The sequence below is a fragment of the Solenopsis invicta genome, chromosome 8 (assembly GCF_016802725.1).
Source record: "Solenopsis invicta isolate M01_SB chromosome 8, UNIL_Sinv_3.0, whole genome shotgun sequence".
Lineage (NCBI taxonomy): Eukaryota > Metazoa > Arthropoda > Insecta > Hymenoptera > Formicidae > Solenopsis > Solenopsis invicta.
In genome coordinates, this window is record NC_052671.1 from 9,242,104 (window position 1) to 9,259,882 (window position 17,779).

The following is a 17,779-nucleotide window of genomic DNA, read 5'->3' on the forward strand; positions in this document are numbered from 1 at the left end:
TTAAATCACGTTCGTCTTAACATTTTTATTTTACCTTTCCACTTGAACTTTCTTTCATCCTACTTTCTCGTAAAACAGAAACCCAATGAACACGGAGAGAAACTCTGTTTAAGATATATTTCAATGAATCTAATTTTTTATAGTATATTTCATACACAGTACAAAACCTGTGTATTCTTGTGTTTTAGAGTATTTACAATATTCTCGAAAACAAATCAATCAAATTGATCATCCTTTCACATTCTTTACATTCCCCGCCTTTATTTCGTATAACTTGATTACAACTTACAGCTCATTTCGTTCAATCAAGGTGCACGGCTTATAGAGGGGCAGAATGTAGTAAGTGAAATCGTAGAGAAACAGAAGTCGATAGCAGGATCAGCATTGAATGACGGAACAGAAGAAATAGAAAAAGGAAGAAATAGAAAGAGAAAGAAAGAGAGCGAGAGAGAGAGAGAGAGAGAGAGAGAGAGAGAGAGAGAAAGTGTGAGTGTATGTATCAGGAATCTCGCGCTTCCGCTTGCAGTCGCCACAGGTGGAGTCCACTACTTACGAGCTTCCTTCGGAACTAGAGATCGAGTTGAGACTTCCGGCGGTATCGCTGGCTGCGGATCCTGCCAGTTTGTTGTCAAAGCGCTGGTAGGCCGGCATGACCTCCTCGGATCGTTGTATGCTGCCCGGTGTGCTGTTACGCTTCCGGCTCGTTAAGCCGGCACTGCGTGCCACGGCGCTGGCGCTTCCACCAATGCCGATGATCATCCCGCTGCACTCTGCGTTGTAAACCAAACAAGAAATACTAAACTATTGTCTTTCACTAATATCTGCGTACGCCAGTAATCTGCAGCGGCTCATCGCTCCCTCATCCTCAGGTATATCCAAGAGGGCTGCCGAATTGTCGATCATTAATTTAGCGTATCTCCGCAATGATGGAATCACAGAAACAACAAACACAATTTCAACATGTAAGACATATGTTAACTATCATTTTGTCTTTCCGTTTTTCTCTCTCTCTCTCTCTCTCTTTCTCTCTCACTCTCTCTCTCACTCTCTCTTTCGTGCAAACTTTTTCTGTTATACCCTTTTTCCTTTACTCTCTCGTGCTTTTTCGGTGTCTCCCTGCTCACTTTCCAGGAATAATCTAGTGAACAGTGATAAAGATGCAGAGCTAGAATGAGATCTTGTAACTCGAGAAGCATTTTGAATTGAATTCTACGAAAAGGGAGTGTGAAAACTTATTGTGGTGTAATATTTAGAGTGTAATGTAACGGGATAAACATTGCGCGGACATTTGCATTTGACATCAATACAAGGAATATATTTAATCTTGGTGTCCTATGTAAAAAAAACTTTAAGTTTTGACGTTCGTCGTATCATAAATAATAATGTAATAGCGTTTGCATGATATATCATAACGGAGTATTCTCTCTGGGATTTCTAAATGCAAATAAAGTCGATTTATAGGAATAAGAAATATCATTGATCCAAAAAGAGTTTGAATAGCAATAGATAGAACACGAAAGCTGAAATATAGATGAACCTTCAGCCATCTATCGCGTTGTTTTATTAATCTTCTCTGTAATTAATATTCACGCAGACTGTCGAGACAAAAGTCAACCGTAATCACAAATAGCATATCTTTATTAATTCTGCATAGAAAGAACGGTTTTGCTAAAGTATCTAAAAATGTAGCTATCGATACAGATTTGAAAATAATTTTGTCGAACCATTAAAATAATTATAAAGGCGTCCAAGTCTAATGAGCAGTGCTGCAAAATGTTTTGAGCAATCAGTTTAAGCGTCTACATAATTATGTTTTATGTTTAACAAAGTTCTTTTCAGATCTCTGTATTCAGCTAAATTTTTTTAGATACTTTAGCAAAACCGTTCTATCTGTGTATGTAAACAAAATTTAATGAATCGCAACTAGAAAAATCACTTGATGCATTCTCCATTGTGTGATTGTTTAAAATATTCTTCGGACGCCTTAAGTACACAGATAATTATGTACATAATTATATATAAACACACATATTTTGTACACTTATAATTTGTATAGTAAATTAAAAAAAACAGAATAAAGATTTAAAATTATCATATCGGTACGTAAGGATTGTCCGGTAATAATTTATTTGACAGCACATTCAACGGATGAATTCGTAATCGATGATATATCGCAGAAATATATATATATATATATATATATGTATGTATGTATGTATGTACGATTATGTCGTAACGTAAATATGCTCCATAAAAGCTTTGCAACGATTCAGGACATCGAAAAGTTAAAAGCCGTGTGAGTAGCGCACTCTCACCTTAAGCACGTATCAACAGCGGCTTCTAAGAAATAATAAAAAAATAACGTATCACACAGGTGGCCAACTTACCTCGATGCAATCGAGAAATTGAAATTGACCACGCGACGATCTAGATTCAAAAGCTGTATGGAACGGAACGATTATAACGTGACACACGGTGCCGAAACACTATTCTAGAGTCACGAAAAGGCGCCAGCACAACTATACTTGTGCAACTAGGATATGAGTTTCCTGATCTGCGTGACTCGTGCCATGTCGGAATAAGTTTTAAAAACTGGAGACGCGTGGAGATTCTGCATCTCTGAAGAAATAAAAGGAGACTGGACAATTTGACACGCGTATCATCAATAACAGCTTATAATTAGATCACAGCCCAGGAAACTCGTGCGAACGTTCCTCTAGAAATAACGTATCAATGCTACGTAGAAATAGCATCTACGATCTAGAATAACGAGAAGGAAAGGAATCACCTCGTGACCATTTGTAGAAACGTGCAGATTCGCAAAATACTTTCTCTCTTTGATTGTATTTAAAAAAAAAAGGAGAACAAAGAAAGAGAAATAATACTCGACGGCAACGCGTTTATATGTATAATACGAGGATCCTTTGTGGATCCACCGTATTGAACCGGCGTACAATTTTTAGGCAAGAGAGTATTTTCCGACAACAATCACGAGAGAGACTCGCACGACTCCGACTAAAGCACGGCCTCTAAAGAGTGATGTGTGGTGTGTTTCATTGTTGCTGTGAACAATGGTGTTCATCGGTAGAGTCGGACGGTAGCCCTTGTTCTTCCTATCGCAAGTCCTCCTCCTCCTCCTGCAACGTAGTACTCACATTTCGTCGAAGGCTTGATCCAATTTTACGATTAATGGGATCAGCGTATACCTGAGTAAAAACCTCTATCAATCGCCTCGCTTCTTCCATTCGCGCGACACTCGGACTTGTACGCGTCATTCACGTTCGCTTGCGTGCTTCGCGCAAACAACTCAGAGTTCATCAATCGCGAAAACGTATGGTACGGCGACTCGAGGTGAACGATGGTGAACGCGCGCGCCCGTTCCCGCGTAAGACGTAATAAAGACGCGGATCCCCTTCGATCGCTCCCGCGCAAAGTCGATGCAAAAGTAATGAGGAAAATAAGGCGAAAGAGAGATGAAAAAGAGAGGAGTTTCTACTGAGAGAGAGCAAGTCGGACCTGTCCCCGTCGCCGCTCCCCTCGCCGTCGCTGCTCGCGGAGCTCGGCTGCCGGCCGCTCCTACCACCGACCGCGTCCTCCGGCGGCAGGATTTCCTCGCTCCTGTGAACTGTAAAGGACGACTTCCCCTTCTTCCCGAAACCCAGCCGCCGTTTCCGTCCTTCCTCGCCCACGCATGTACCACCAACAGACGCACGTGGTATGTTATGGATTTTGCGTGATGTGATACAGTTTTATTGTTCATTTCGTTTCGTTTCGTTTCGTTTCGTTCGTTCGTAGTTAATTGCAAGTTGCAGTAGCAAGAGCAACAGTTATTGTAAGCGTGATGTCAGTTTATCGAGTCAATTTTACAGACGTACACATAATTGTTTTCGTAAGTATATTGTAGATGATAGTACCGGTTCGAGTTTTTTTTTATTTTGTTGTATTTTTTTTTGTTTTGGCGATTGATCCAGCAAATCGATGATGGTGATCCGTGCGGAGTGTTCCGTGAACACGAGCGCACGAGCGCGCGATGCGACGATCGGCCGCCGCGATGAGAAATCGTGCAGGTGGGTGCAGATCGATGACGTGAATGGTCCCCCAGCGTCGAGAGGTGGTTGGTTGGTAGAAGTAAAGTGTGAGTGTGTTCATGTCGAAGAAGAGGCAGATAGAGATGAGGAGGGATGGCGGAGAAAACAAGAATACAATTAGAATGTACATACTGCCCCGCTTACTGGGTTTTTTTTTTTTGCTTTTTCTACGATATGCTCTTGTTATCGTTCAATTCGTTACCCACCGAACCGAATTGTAATGCAATCCGCGCGGTCATAATGACCGAGACCCGTGAAATACGAAGAATAAGGTATAACGGATCAGAGGAATAGTTAGCAGAATTATTCGTAGCACAACGCACTCGTTTGTATCATTTGCAACATTTTCAATTTGTTAGTTGCTTGTTGTCTTATAACTATAACTATAAAATACTTACATCTAAGTATTTTATATCCGGTTTGTAATCACACTGCAAAAATTGATGATTAGGATTCATGATTAGAATTAAAGATCGCTAATGGCGTTTCATCAATCGCGTGCACGTTTCGAATGGGATTTATCTCAGTCGACAATTTGCAGCTGCTGTGTAATTTGGAAATAATACTTTATACAACAAACATTTTGTAATAAAAAAGTATGCTTCAATATATAGAACTGAAACTGTAGAAATAATTTATCAATTAATAACAAAAATAATTATAATAAGATGATATAAACATCATCATTACTTTTAAAAAGGGGCAAAATTATAATATAACTGCAACATTGATACAACTTTCACGTTATATAAACTGTGATAATGAAATTTATACAAGGAAAGAACGATTTTGTTGAAATATATCTAAATATTTAGCTATATACAGATCTAAAAATAATTTTATTCGATCATCAAAATAATTATAACGGGTGTTAAAGCATGATGAGCAATGATGGAAAAAATGTTGACGTTCTAGCAATTCAGTTTGAGAATACAATTATTTTGATGGTCTAACAAAATTTTTTTCAGGTCTGTAGCCAATTAAATTTTTAGATACTTTAGCAAAAACCGTTCTTTCCATGTAGCTGTTACATAGTAAACACACAACTGTGTCGACCAGGATACTTGCGTTCCTTCCTTACGCATCGTTATGATGTTGCTTTTCACCCGTAGTTCCTCATTCTTCTTATTCTTCATTCGTGTTTTAATCACAAGACGAAAAACCGAAAATTTCTATCATACACGTGCACGAATTCGTCTTCATTAACGTTTAACAAAGTGCATCCTTATACCAACGGCATATTTTGCGTCATCCTCATTTATATGTACGTAGCGAGAGCACACCGTTGTAATCTACACACTAACGATGCTAGACTACTCTATCCTAATTTACAAAATATCGATGTTCTGAAGAAAACGATATCCTTTTCACTAAAGAGAGAGAAGATATAAACGTCAGGAAAATAGAAAACTGTCTAATGTCGCGCAAGATGGTGTCATACATCGATCAAACGTTCTAATATCGCGCACCGGGAGACGTTAATTTCGCGCGAAACGATCGATCTTTACGTGAAAAATCACGACTACGTATAACACGTAGAGACTAAACGCAAAACTTAACTAGAAATGGTCAGTGTGACAATGTGTTACCTGTCGCGGATAATTGGCTGGTGCTATTGCTCTTCTTGCCCAGACCCGCCTGGTACTGCACCGCACTTCCGCTACTGCTGCCACTTCCGCTTTTACTTCCCGGTGAGCTCTTACGGCCCCTCCTCACTGCATCTTCAACGTTCAATGCAATCGCGGTATCGCTGAAACTACCCATGTCTGCGAAACAAGGACACGTACTTGTACACGTATAGAATTAAATTAGTGCAGCCCGAGAGTGAAGTGTAAAAAAAAGAACTGTTGGGCCACATTACTATGCGTACTGTCTTTTGCGATGCCAGTTTTGGAAAATAAAGGGACAAAGTCACGCGAGCGAGTTAACGCAAAAGAATAGAGCTTTATGTTAACTTTGGTCAGTTAAAGATTTATAGATTTTGTAACACGATATTAAAATATTAAGTATAAAGAGCAATGCGTGTCTAATCTTTGCCTTACTATCGTTGAACGACAGACACAGGAAGACGTTCGTGACTCTATGAACTCGACTTACTTTCAAAATGTTCGCGTAAACGTATGTCTGCAGTTTATTAACTACCGCTAAATTCGAGTGCAACGAGTTCGTGACTGTAAATCTCGACGAAAATTTATGTTACACTTGTGTAGAGAGAGAGAGAGAGAGAGAGAGAGAGAGAGAGAGTTCGATCTTCGCTCCTTCAGCTATATATATCACGTCATCGTGACAGTAAAATCGATGCCTTTTTAAAGAGAATTCATACGCATCAGCGAAAGATTTAAGCTAGATATCAAATAAAATTTTTGTTAAAAAACAGGATGTAAGATATATAGTAGAGAAATTTAATTTGATAGCCGAAAAATTTCATTTTAATGAGCGTAGCTTTCGATGTTATATATATAATATATATATAAATGTTAAAAGCGCGATTACGATGTTTATTCGTAATAATGGAAATAATTGATATAAGATACATCTTGTTATAGAAAAAATGGAATTTGTTGGAACCGCGTAACGTTCCACAACGTTTGCAAAGAATAGCATAATTTCAGTCAGTGAACTTTTTAACTAGTAAAACTTCTTCTTTCTCACCTTTCTCGTCCTGCGGCACATCGGCGTTACTGAGACTCCTGGTGAACTGACTTCTCTTGTCACGCTCGCCGTGCCCGTTGTCGGTGACCTGGCGACTGGACGTTTTCTCGTACGAGCTCGACTGACTGGTGTACTCGCTGCTTTCAGGCATAGATGAGGAACGACGATTCCGAGCGTCGTCGTCGTCGCGACGATCGGCGACGGCGGCGACGACGTCGACGTCATAAGCGGATTTTTTTCGGGATCGCCGTCGGGCGGATGACGAGGACGACGGCGGCAACGGTGGTAGGAACGACGACGCCACATCGGCGACATTGGCGAGCGGCGACGTTTTCGTGTTTGATGGGTGTTGGTGATGATGATCGTTGATCCGTGGGTGGTAGTTTTTAGCAGTGTCGGAGGTAGCGGTTTGGGAATCAAAGAGACTCGAATTAGCGTTACCAGGGCGGGGTGCTCGGTTACGGGGCCTACGCGGATCGCACGGGCCAAATCCGCAGTTCTCGCTGCACTGGCTCTCGCTCTCCATCGAGTACTCATAGTACTCGAGGGTGTCGCTGATCGCCACGTTCCTCTTACTACTTCCCTGCGGTTGCTGATGCTGCGGCGGCTGCGACGGCGGCTGCTGCTGCTGCTGCTGATGATGATACTGCCGTTGCTGTTGCTGCTGCTGCTGCTGCTGCTGCTGTTGTTGCTGATACTGCTCGCTCGGGTACCGCCGTTGCTGCTGATGGAGCTGCATGAGTTGCTGATGACGCGGCCTCTTCTCGAGCATTTCGAGATCCCTAGCCTCCGGACAGCTGCTGTTCCGCCTACGATATCTATGCTTCGTGTCTAACGATGAACGCCGAGGATCGTCACCCTTTCGCAATAGCGATCCCGACCTACCTAATTCCGAGGAGAGTGCTAGCTCACGACACTCCGGGCAACTACTTTTACGCCTATTGCGCGACACGTGTCGCGCCTCGCGACTCGAAGAACGCTGCGACCCTGACCTAACTAGCCCGCGTGCCACCGGATAACTGCGATCCTGATATCGGTCCTCGTGATCGTATCTTGCGTCTAAGTAACTACCACGATCTTGTTCCGCGTCAAAGAAGCCCGATCTAACGTCATCGTTCGCTCTAGCGTCCGCCGAAGCGTAGCCCGAAGTACGACGAAAATAATCGGCGCCGATTACCGTCTCCATCGAGCCGAACTCCTCGTCAGAGTCCAGCACAGTTCTCGACGTTCTCTCACCGTTTCCACGCGGACCGTACATTCGCAGATCTCTGCTCTCTGGACAGCTGCTGTTCCGCCTGCGGCGATACATGCGTCTGGCGCGATCCGCAATCGAGCTCAGGTCCTCGTCCGAGTGTAGGGTCGGCGTGGATTCCGTTCGTTGAAGCGTCATCAATCTCTTCTCCGTTAATCTCGACTGAGCGCCTGACACGTCTCTAACTCGCAGGTTCTCGTAGTCACTACTGCCTCTCCTGCTTCTGCGTCTTCGTCTTCGTGACACGGATCCATCCTCGTACGTTTCCATTTTACCGGTACGCACAGTCCGATAATCGTAGTCATCGGTCGAATGATAACTAGTGTAATCGCTGAGCTTCCTGTCGTCATCGTCGGACTGTGCGTAACATTTTCCCTGAACGGCACAAGAACTTTTCGTTACGTCGTGAAAGTACTCGCCTGCGCGCATTGATCTGCCAATTCTTAAGGCACTAAGGCCCTTGTCACGATAGCTAAATTGCTTTTGTTTGTAGTCTTCGACTTTCTCCCGATCTATAAATCCTTCGTCGTAATCGGTATCCCAGTTTTCGCGATCCTTGTATCCACTTTCCTGATAGGTATCGGTTGCTCCACGAGATCGTAGAATACCCTTTACATCCTTCGACCTCCATTCATCCATGTTAGTGGCATCACGGATCTTCGTGGCGGATCTCGCGAGAATATCACGCTCATAACTTTTACCGGACGGAAAAGCCTCCTCAATACTGGAATAGATATCACTGATCGAATTACGAAGGTTGCTATCTACGTTCTTGGATCTTGCCTCCAAAGAAATGTCTCTAATATATGAGGAGTCGTTGTTCAAGTAACTTTCGTCCATATATTTCTTCTTACTTTTCTCATCCTTGTCTAGAATATTCTTAAGATTAGCGCGGTCGTTGTCACTGAAGAGATCATTATCGGAATTATACGAGGCTTGATCGTCGGCCTCGGTGTTCTGCTTATCGAAACTCGGAACGTAAATCTCCGTCTCGCCGCAACTGAGCTCCGAGTCGTATCCGTAAAATGACTTGTGGTCCTGATCGAGTAGAAAATCGTAATTCGTCTCTTTGTTCGTGAGACTCGTAGGCACTTTGTCGTCACCGTTAGAATCGTAGTAGGACTTGCTCTGATCGTCCAACGCCGGTATCTTGTCACCGTACCCGGCGTCGCTGAGAGAGAGATTCCGCTTGAGCTTTCTCCTGGCCGTCCTGAGACTGTCGTCGCTGAATATGTTGCTCGAAATGCTCTCGTACTCGAAACTCTTGGCCCGGCGCGATAGCAGACCGACGGCCCCTGGCCTAGTACCGAAACGATCACCGTATGTATCGTGCATCACGTCGTAATCGAAGCTCCTAGTCTTAACGGACAAAAATGACCTACGCGGATGCAATCTAACGTCTATGCTCCTAATATCGAGATGGTCAGAGAGATTGATCGGATCTCTCGAGATAATCGGTCGTCTCGTCTTTGTCCTCGTTCTCGTCGTCGTCTTCGTCGTCGTCCTCATCGTCGTCGTCGTCATTGTCATTGTTGTCGTCGTCGTCATCGTCATTCTCATCGCCACGGAATCATCGCATTCACGCGATAACGTATCGAATCCTCCCGCAAGATACGACGCCGAATACTTAGAGCGAAACTTCTTCACAAAACGATCGTTAAAGTCGACCCGGAGGCAATCCTCGACGTATATCGCCGGTATCTTAGCACTACTAGCTACGAGTCTCTCTGGCTTGAGTATGTACCCCTCGGAAACGCTGTACTCGCTGGTCTCGGAGCTGTAATATCTCAGCATGTTCTCGTCGACGGTCTGCGATCTCGTGAATGGCGTACACATCTTTTTGTACAACGAGCGTACCACTGCGGACTTGCTCCGTACGAGGGGATATAGGGTGGGACACTTGCTAGGGTTATTGCTTCTGGGCTTGGTGGGACAATGACATTCGCTGCAGGGTACCCTAAGTTTGTGCCTGCGCCTATTGCGCCTAGGGGGCGGGGGTATGGGGGATATGGCACCGGGTATTAAAACTTTCGGTCTGCAAACAATGTGTTTCATATAGAGTTTAGCGCTCTTATGGAAACACAACCAAAAGGTGAGCCCATTCCGCTTTTCATCTTTTCATTGCTCCTTTTTTTTCTTTTTTTTTTCTACTTAACCGCGCGTTCGCGATCGATCGAACGCATATCGGTCATTAACATCTCAGAACTTGACTCTGTCGATTCGCCGAGAACAACGGGTCGGCATTTCAGAAGAGACACGCGGCGATCGATGTACTTAGCAATGCTTCTTCTTCTTTTATATGACGCGACGAGACACAAACTACCTAACCGTTCGACCAACGCCACGCACTGATCCCTGCTTTCATAGAATGGGACACTAATTAAATGGACATTGACACGGTGCATAGGAAGTGCAATCTAATCGCTCTGTAAAGAAGACGGGGAAGGATATTGGAAGACTTGACACATACACAAGCAGGATGTGAAAAAGTGCAACTACGGGATATCCATTTAGTTAACAATGTCCATTTAATCCAGGGATTTTCCTTGACTCAAGAGGTTGAGCCGATGAGTGTGCTAGTTGAGTTCTTCAAGTTATCGATTTTAACGTATTGTGACACATAAAAGTTCAAAAGTATAACGATATATAATGTTACAGCGATATATGCTATAAGACAGCACACCCGATGCTCAGATCCTCCTTCCTAACGGGATATTCTCTTGAATCTGCGTTGCTTTGCACATTGACTGCCGCAACGCGAGGTGGTCCGTATGGTAGAATAACGGAGAAATTTAATTATAAAACTATACTCACATTAGTCTCGATCCACGTGGTCGTTCCGATTGCGTACTAAAGGCACTGCTCGTTACCGAAGCTATGCTCTCCATGTCAGAATCTCCAAGATCGCCGAGTACATCTTTGTCGGGACTTAAATGCCCTCTCCTCGACCTGTGCATTCTGTGAGCGTGACTATGTAACGTCAATGGATCGTGTCCGATTGAAGGAAGATCCGAGTCCGAAAGGCCGCTGTAATGCTTCTCCCAGCCTGATAATAAATTAATCAATTATTCAAAATACAATAATAAAAAGTTTATAAAAAGTATAAAAAGATTAAAGTTAGTTTATTCATCGAGAGAATAAATGATATATTAGTTATTATGCTAAAATATTTGTTAGTATTCATTCTATCAACAATTTTTCCGATAGAAAACGTCGAAACTCACCTCCCATACCCGTGCTCCTGTATATCGACGGTCTGTTGCGATGTCTCATGAATCTTGCTCGTTCTTCAAAATCTTGCGCGACTCTTTCCTTCAAAGCTGCCGGAATTTGAGGTAGCTGACGCTTCTTCGGCGATCCAGTAGGTGTGGCGGTCGCCGATCTTGAACCGAATCTAAATAAAAGCACAAGTTCACTGATGCAGTTCCTACAAGCGTGACAATCTAGTCAATGTCAAAGAGTTTCGCCATGACATTTTATACCTCGTCGTATGTATATAGTATGGAATGGATCTATGCTCGGGTGGAGACAAGGAACGATGACCGGTGGGACTTTGAGACCTTCCTCGGTATCTGACACTCGGAGAGTCCATAGGTGCCGCGCTGTGAGACCTGTGACCCATCATTCCCCGATGGAACTCGTCCTGCGATACGTATTTAATAATGTACAATACACTTTGATAAACGTTATTTAATAACTGTACATCGATGTCTCATGCAATTATAGAGTATCCATAATTTTTCTTCTTTTTATTCGCATAATCATCGATTAATTTTCGTGAATCATTTTAAAAAAAATTCACATCAGTTAAAAAAATTCAGATCAATGTTTGAATGCACTCTCATCCTTTTGTAATTTCTAAACGCTCGATTTTAAGCACCTCTGCGATCGGTGCGCAGATCAAAATTAAAATCAAACCGTTCTTGAACACTTACCTTACGATATGTCTGGTAACTCGAAATAGAAGCAGGCTGGTCACGAGAAATCATTAGGGCTGCCCTTTTGCGTCCCTGAGGTGACATATCTCTTCGACTCCGATGCTCGCCATCGACGTAGAGTTCCCTCTCCGGCGGCGGGCTAGAATAGTGGCTGCTCCAGCATGCGTTCATTTTTTTTTATCAATCAGTGAATGCTGCGTGCCTTACAAGTTAAATGAGGCGAGTGCTGTGATCTCGCGCTAATCTCAAAATGCATGCGGCCAGGATGGTGGGGAAGCAGACAAGATGTTCAGAACGCTAGGAGCAAAATGAGCTACGCAGCACCGAAGACGGAGCCGAAACGTTGAAGTAAAAATAAAAAGCAAAATCCTCGTCCTTCAAAATTCTCGTTAAAACTATCTTTCCTCTTTTAATTTTTTTTCACACATATTTTGGCGCATAAAATACAAAGCGTGAGCTCGGTTCGACTCCTCAGATCGCAAACTGCGAATGCATATCTCCTAATTTGGCGCGAAGCAGCTCCAAGTTACTCGGCAATGCAGTCGAGCGTTCTCTTTCGTGTTGTCGCGGACTCCTTTCGTTGCCAAAAATGAGAGTACGCGCGACAAAAAAAAGGAGGTGAGACTTGTCATAAATTAAGAATACACCGTGTGTGAGTGCGTCCGATGAGTGCCAAGTATTGCGTACAAGTATTGCACGTCGAAAAAGGACGACCGTGCGAGATATGTAAGTTAGGAAATTCAGAGATATATATAACTTTCACCATTTTTGGCAACAAAAAGCAACGTGTCAATAGATAAGAACAGTCACGGAAATCGGACAAATTGCAGTCAAAGCTTCGAGTGACTCAATCCACCCCGGCCGATGCACTGCAATGCACTAAGCATTCTAGAAGCCATGTCTTGTCGCATCTAATATAATATGCGTATATGCAAGAAGCAATGACAGCATGACGTCTAAAGTGCCTACATGGATGGCGGTCCGCTAAATATTCGCACTTGATATCTTGTCGTTTATTTTCACTATGTTTGCGCGCCTCGACGAAGAACGAAGACAAAGGGGTAGAAATTATATTCCGAAAATTTTGTAACACCGAAACGTTGTGCATTGCAATATTTACCGACTTGCGGTATCGCGCGTGGAAAAGTACAAATGACATTGGAGATTTGCGTTTGAGATGCCGATAGCGGTGTTTCCCGTCATCGATGACGTCCGTAACACAGTCGTTGTTTCTTTCGCCTCCCGGAAAAGATAAAAGAGAGGACACTTTCTCCCCATTTACGCTTGGAAGTAACATTCTCGTGAAATGAAGGTTTCTCGATGCCTTTGTTGTCCGTTCTTAAATTAAATTAGCTATGTGATCACGTCAGTACACGTCCCGTTGTCTCGTCCCTATTACATCTCCGGCTCGTCGGCATGACTAACTGACTGATCTACGCGCAATACATATTGGAACCTAGCGGTGAGGATGCAAGACGTGTGACTGCGTGATTCGTGAAAGAGGAGAAGATAGAAATTGTAATGGCCGTACCGCTTATAATTTGACGGCATATTATGAAACCTAAAAAATAAATCACAAAGCACACGATTAAAATCAAAATCAGTGAGCGGCGGCGCGGTCGCGGCCGACGCGTTATTGTTTAATGTTTCTTATCTCTCTCCACAGGTCATATATTTTAACGATAAAACATTTTATCCGCGTTTATGCGTGTCAATATAAACTGGGAGAAACGTGTTTTCGACCGCAGTCTTCTATAGACGCGTAATATCTTTTGTATTCCGGCGATGCTCAGGGAATCGCGAAGAGAAACAATAGCATAAAACTTGAACGACATTACGGATGTAAATTTCTTTTATAAACTAATGCCCGTACGTGTATTCGCGATGGAACAGAAGAACTATCCGTATCTTCGCCATTAAATAATACGCGTTCGTACTCGCGTAGAATTGTAATAAAAATTTTTTATCGAAACGTACACATTGTTCATCGTGTTAGTGCCGCCAGCTTGGTTTAACGACGATGGATATGTTAATATAACTGGCGAAACCTTTTCGAATAATCTTATTAAACGATATCGAAGGTTAATATTTAAGTGTGTATGCAGGGTGTCCGTCGCTCTCGGAGCAGACTGGAATTGTGTTTCAGTTATTCGGGGGAGGGCACATGGCTAATACGCGCTTTAGGGATAGAACGCGTCCGCACTTTGCACCTCGAAGATGTTTCGTATAAAAGAAGTGCAGAGCGATGCCGGATAGTATCTCGGCTTATTCCCCATTTCTGTCACTCTACCTGCCAAGCCTATCGAAGATAGCCTACGTGTTCACTGAATCCGCTACATTGATTCGATTTGCCTCGTGTACCGCCAATGGAGAAAAAAAAATTTACGGGCAAGCTATCTTTAAAGCGAGAGCAAGATGCGTCGTTGGAACAATTTCGAGAAATTTACTTGCCAAGTATATGGGAGTTATAAATGTCGCGATATCACGCAAATTTTATTATGCTGTAAATTTCGTTGTTGATAACTGAACGTTCGCGCCGATGGTGGTTTCACGGGTTTCACATTTTTTGAATAATTGCAACTGAATAATTTATTGCAACAGCGTGTACATTAACTTTTTATTCTCTGATATTTTTCTGATTAACTGAACAGCTGTTTGATTTTAAAAACAGTTCATTACCACTAAATGATTGACACTGTAGACTGTTGTCTTCTTGTCTCAATTTCTTTTGTTGTGAACTATCACTTCTTTCGTTTGCACATAAATAGATACTTGAAAACTACGACACAAAAATCACTTTGTACTCAGAAATAACGATCGGACATCATCGTCGGAATATTAATGTGGATACGAGTTTAAGGCTGACTTCCGGAGCTAGCAACGGTCGCGGGCCAACTGGCTATGTCAATTGGCTTGTTGCCCAGTTTTATAACTTGGCCTTTACCCTCTCTCTTTCTTACGATTGGCTCCTCCCGTTGAAGTCTTGTCTTTTTTTTTTAAACTTTTGTTCGCAATTATCTATTTCACATGTTCGCACTTGTCTCTATTGCCACCTGCGTTTGGTTCACGCTTCAGTAAGAAAGTTGTGTAAGAAAGAAAGAAAATTTTATTATCGGAGCCGTTTCTAAAATTTCATAGAAACTATTTTTAAATATCAAAAATCAATTTTATAATAACTTTACGACATATGATCGATAAAGATAAATCAAAACGATAAAGAAAATTGATGAAGACTCCTTTATCTTGCATTTTTCTCATCATATAAAATTCTTCCTAATCACAGACTGAATCAGTGTCTGATTCTAAGAAATTCCCGGAAGAAATTCTTGCCGGAAAATACTCTGTATCGAAATAATGTATCCTTGTGTAATAAAGACCGCAATGCAAGGAACAACTATTACGCAACGCAATAGTAGTTATGAGATTTGTAAGTTGATCTTAAGTCGGGGCAGCAACTCTGCCAAATTAGTAACGCGATTTCTACCGATCAAGTGTGCTGATAGTAACGCATTTTGATAACTGCCACATTTAATTCTCAATAGTGTACAAAGTATTAATTTATCTCAACTAACCCGTCGCGATATCTAGTAATTTTCGCATAAACGTTTCGATTTATGTATGACGAATTATGCAGTATTCAACGCATATATCCTAAGCTATAATTGAGTCGGCTGATTTTTCCGGTGGTTTCAATATACTCTTTTTCGTTAGACCGGGAGATTTATATATATGTACTACGGAAATTTTAAGAGAAGGCCTTACCTAGAAGAACTGCCGATACTGCTTATGCTGGCACCGTCAGCTGTTCTTCTTTGTTCTCTCGACACGTCGTAATCCGTAATGTCGCACTCTGAGGTGTCGGAGTCACTTAATCTCGAGGTGGTCGACGGTGGACTGAGATGACAATCTATCATATCTTCAGAATCTTGGTAATGCCTGAGGAGTAAAAAGCAGTTAATTGTCTTAGTCATAGACAGTGTCACGCGACATTATTTCTATCCCGTTTAGAAACAAGAATATCAAAGAATACGGACTTCTGTTTGACTTGAAGCGCATAGGCCCACGAGGTAAGCCACTGTATAATGTTACGTCACACTTTACGCAGAACGAGGTATAACATGAGAACATTGTCAAACATTCCGCAAGAAATTCGTATCGATGCGTGGTATTTATTTGATCGCTTTTAGCATTGGCATTGGAACTACTAGCATCCGCGAGTGGGATTCATACCTGACGTGCCGGTGCTCTCCGTGAGCGGTCAGAGAATGCCATTCTGGTTCCTCGTCCAGGAGACATACTGCCAATTCCAGGACAGTCTCGCCGAGGAAATCGTTCGCCTCGTACCTAGCGTAGTCCCAGACCGTAATCTCCAATGCTCTCTTCTTCAGCTCCGAACGTCTGACTCCATTGTAAACGAAAGTCTGATTCCATCTCGGGTCGTTCGTGTTCGGGTCGTTCGTGTTCGCCACAGTCTTCGTACGTCGTTTCGATTTTTCGCTACGGGGACATTTATAGAATAAATGAAAAAGGATGTATAAAATTTTAAAAGCATTCGAAAGATTAGCCGACAATTAAGTTAAAACAACATGAGCCACATTGTTTAATATTAAAACTAGTGGCACGTAGAATAACATAAACAGTAAGGAATAAAAAATGTTAATTTTCTTACATCTTGCTAATACTTAAATTTTTCTACGCGCTCCTAACTCAAACGTATTGGTTTCACTTTTATATTATTTGAATTACAAATGAACATCTACGTTTACGCAGAGGTTTTACGCGTACTTATTTCCACGAAATTGTTAATCGATCGAAAGTATTATCATCGAGCACTATCAAATACGGTAATTCACTTACCTTTTATCAGGAAGCAGAAAAACTTTGGCGTAAGGATTTCTAGGTTGGCCGTTGCTTTTTGGCGTGAGACCCGAGGCGCATATTATCGTGACGATCAGTTGAAGTCCCACGAGATCGTAGCCCAGCTTCACTTGGATGCTACCGCCCACGTTCGCATTTCCGGTCGGATGTCGGGAGTGTCGGCCGCGTCCTTGGGCGTGCAGGTCCGGCGAGCCAGGCGACGTCACTAAAACCGAGGGTTTCTCACGCCTCGCGTCGTACAATTCTGCAAGTGATCGTGCAGCTTCGACTAGGATATAATTTGTTTCCGTATCTGCGATCTTGCAGCGATTCACGAGGAGAGAGGGTACGCGCGAGATTCGTCATCGTGTGGAAAATAACGAATAGAAGTGAAAGACGACGATAAATGAAGAAGAAGAAGAAGAAGAAGAAGAACAAGAAGAAGAAGAAATTCGGAAATGATCCAATGGATGAACAAATTTTCATGCTTTTATTACGCGTAACACATTCATTGCCATTCGTCAGCCGATGATGCGGCGCTCGTATTGTTGGCAGTGAATATGTTACAATTCGCGTTTATACGATATGCATTGGGTATAAATACTCAAATGAGACAGAGAAAGATTGAAAAAGTTATCTTCGAGACGCCCAAAGTAGTATCTGAAAGATTGGAATGTCTGTTAGACGTCTGTTCGAGAGGTCTCCGCGTCGACCGGGTACTTTGAGTGTGCGAAATTATAGATGCGAAAACCAAGTTCTATCTCACAGCGTCATCGAACCCCCGGGGATGTTGCAAAATCGATAAACTATTTCTGAACGGTTCTGGAAACACCCACGTCTTTCGAAGAAGTGAGGTCCGCATGCACGAGTTCTCACAATCACGGAAATCCGTGACAACGAGCCACGAAAGGAATGAGGGGAGTTATTATGATAATAATGTTAGATCGATATATAGTGGAGGTAACAGACAGCGAATACAGCAAATTTACACT

At 42.6% G+C, this 17,779-nt stretch overlaps 1 protein-coding gene across 1 annotated transcript in view; it reads right to left on the reverse strand.

The window, feature by feature from the left end:
- The window catches only part of LOC105200957 (regulating synaptic membrane exocytosis protein 2), a 71,395-nt gene that overhangs the window by 9,196 nt on the left and 44,420 nt on the right, over positions 1 to 17,779 (reverse strand). The window contains exons 11-21 of the mRNA XM_026130186.2: positions 16,788 to 17,052; positions 16,161 to 16,427; positions 15,693 to 15,866; positions 13,462 to 13,491; positions 11,928 to 12,069; positions 11,475 to 11,635; positions 11,217 to 11,386; positions 10,807 to 11,038; positions 6,741 to 9,292; positions 5,678 to 5,854; positions 554 to 770 (exon numbers count right to left, since the gene is read on the reverse strand). Of these exons, the coding sequence (XP_025985971.2) occupies positions 554 to 770; positions 5,678 to 5,854; positions 6,741 to 9,292; positions 10,807 to 11,038; positions 11,217 to 11,386; positions 11,475 to 11,635; positions 11,928 to 12,069; positions 13,462 to 13,491; positions 15,693 to 15,866; positions 16,161 to 16,427; positions 16,788 to 17,052 (4,387 nt within the window). The remainder of the gene's footprint in view (positions 1 to 553; positions 771 to 5,677; positions 5,855 to 6,740; positions 9,293 to 10,806; positions 11,039 to 11,216; positions 11,387 to 11,474; positions 11,636 to 11,927; positions 12,070 to 13,461; positions 13,492 to 15,692; positions 15,867 to 16,160; positions 16,428 to 16,787; positions 17,053 to 17,779) is intronic.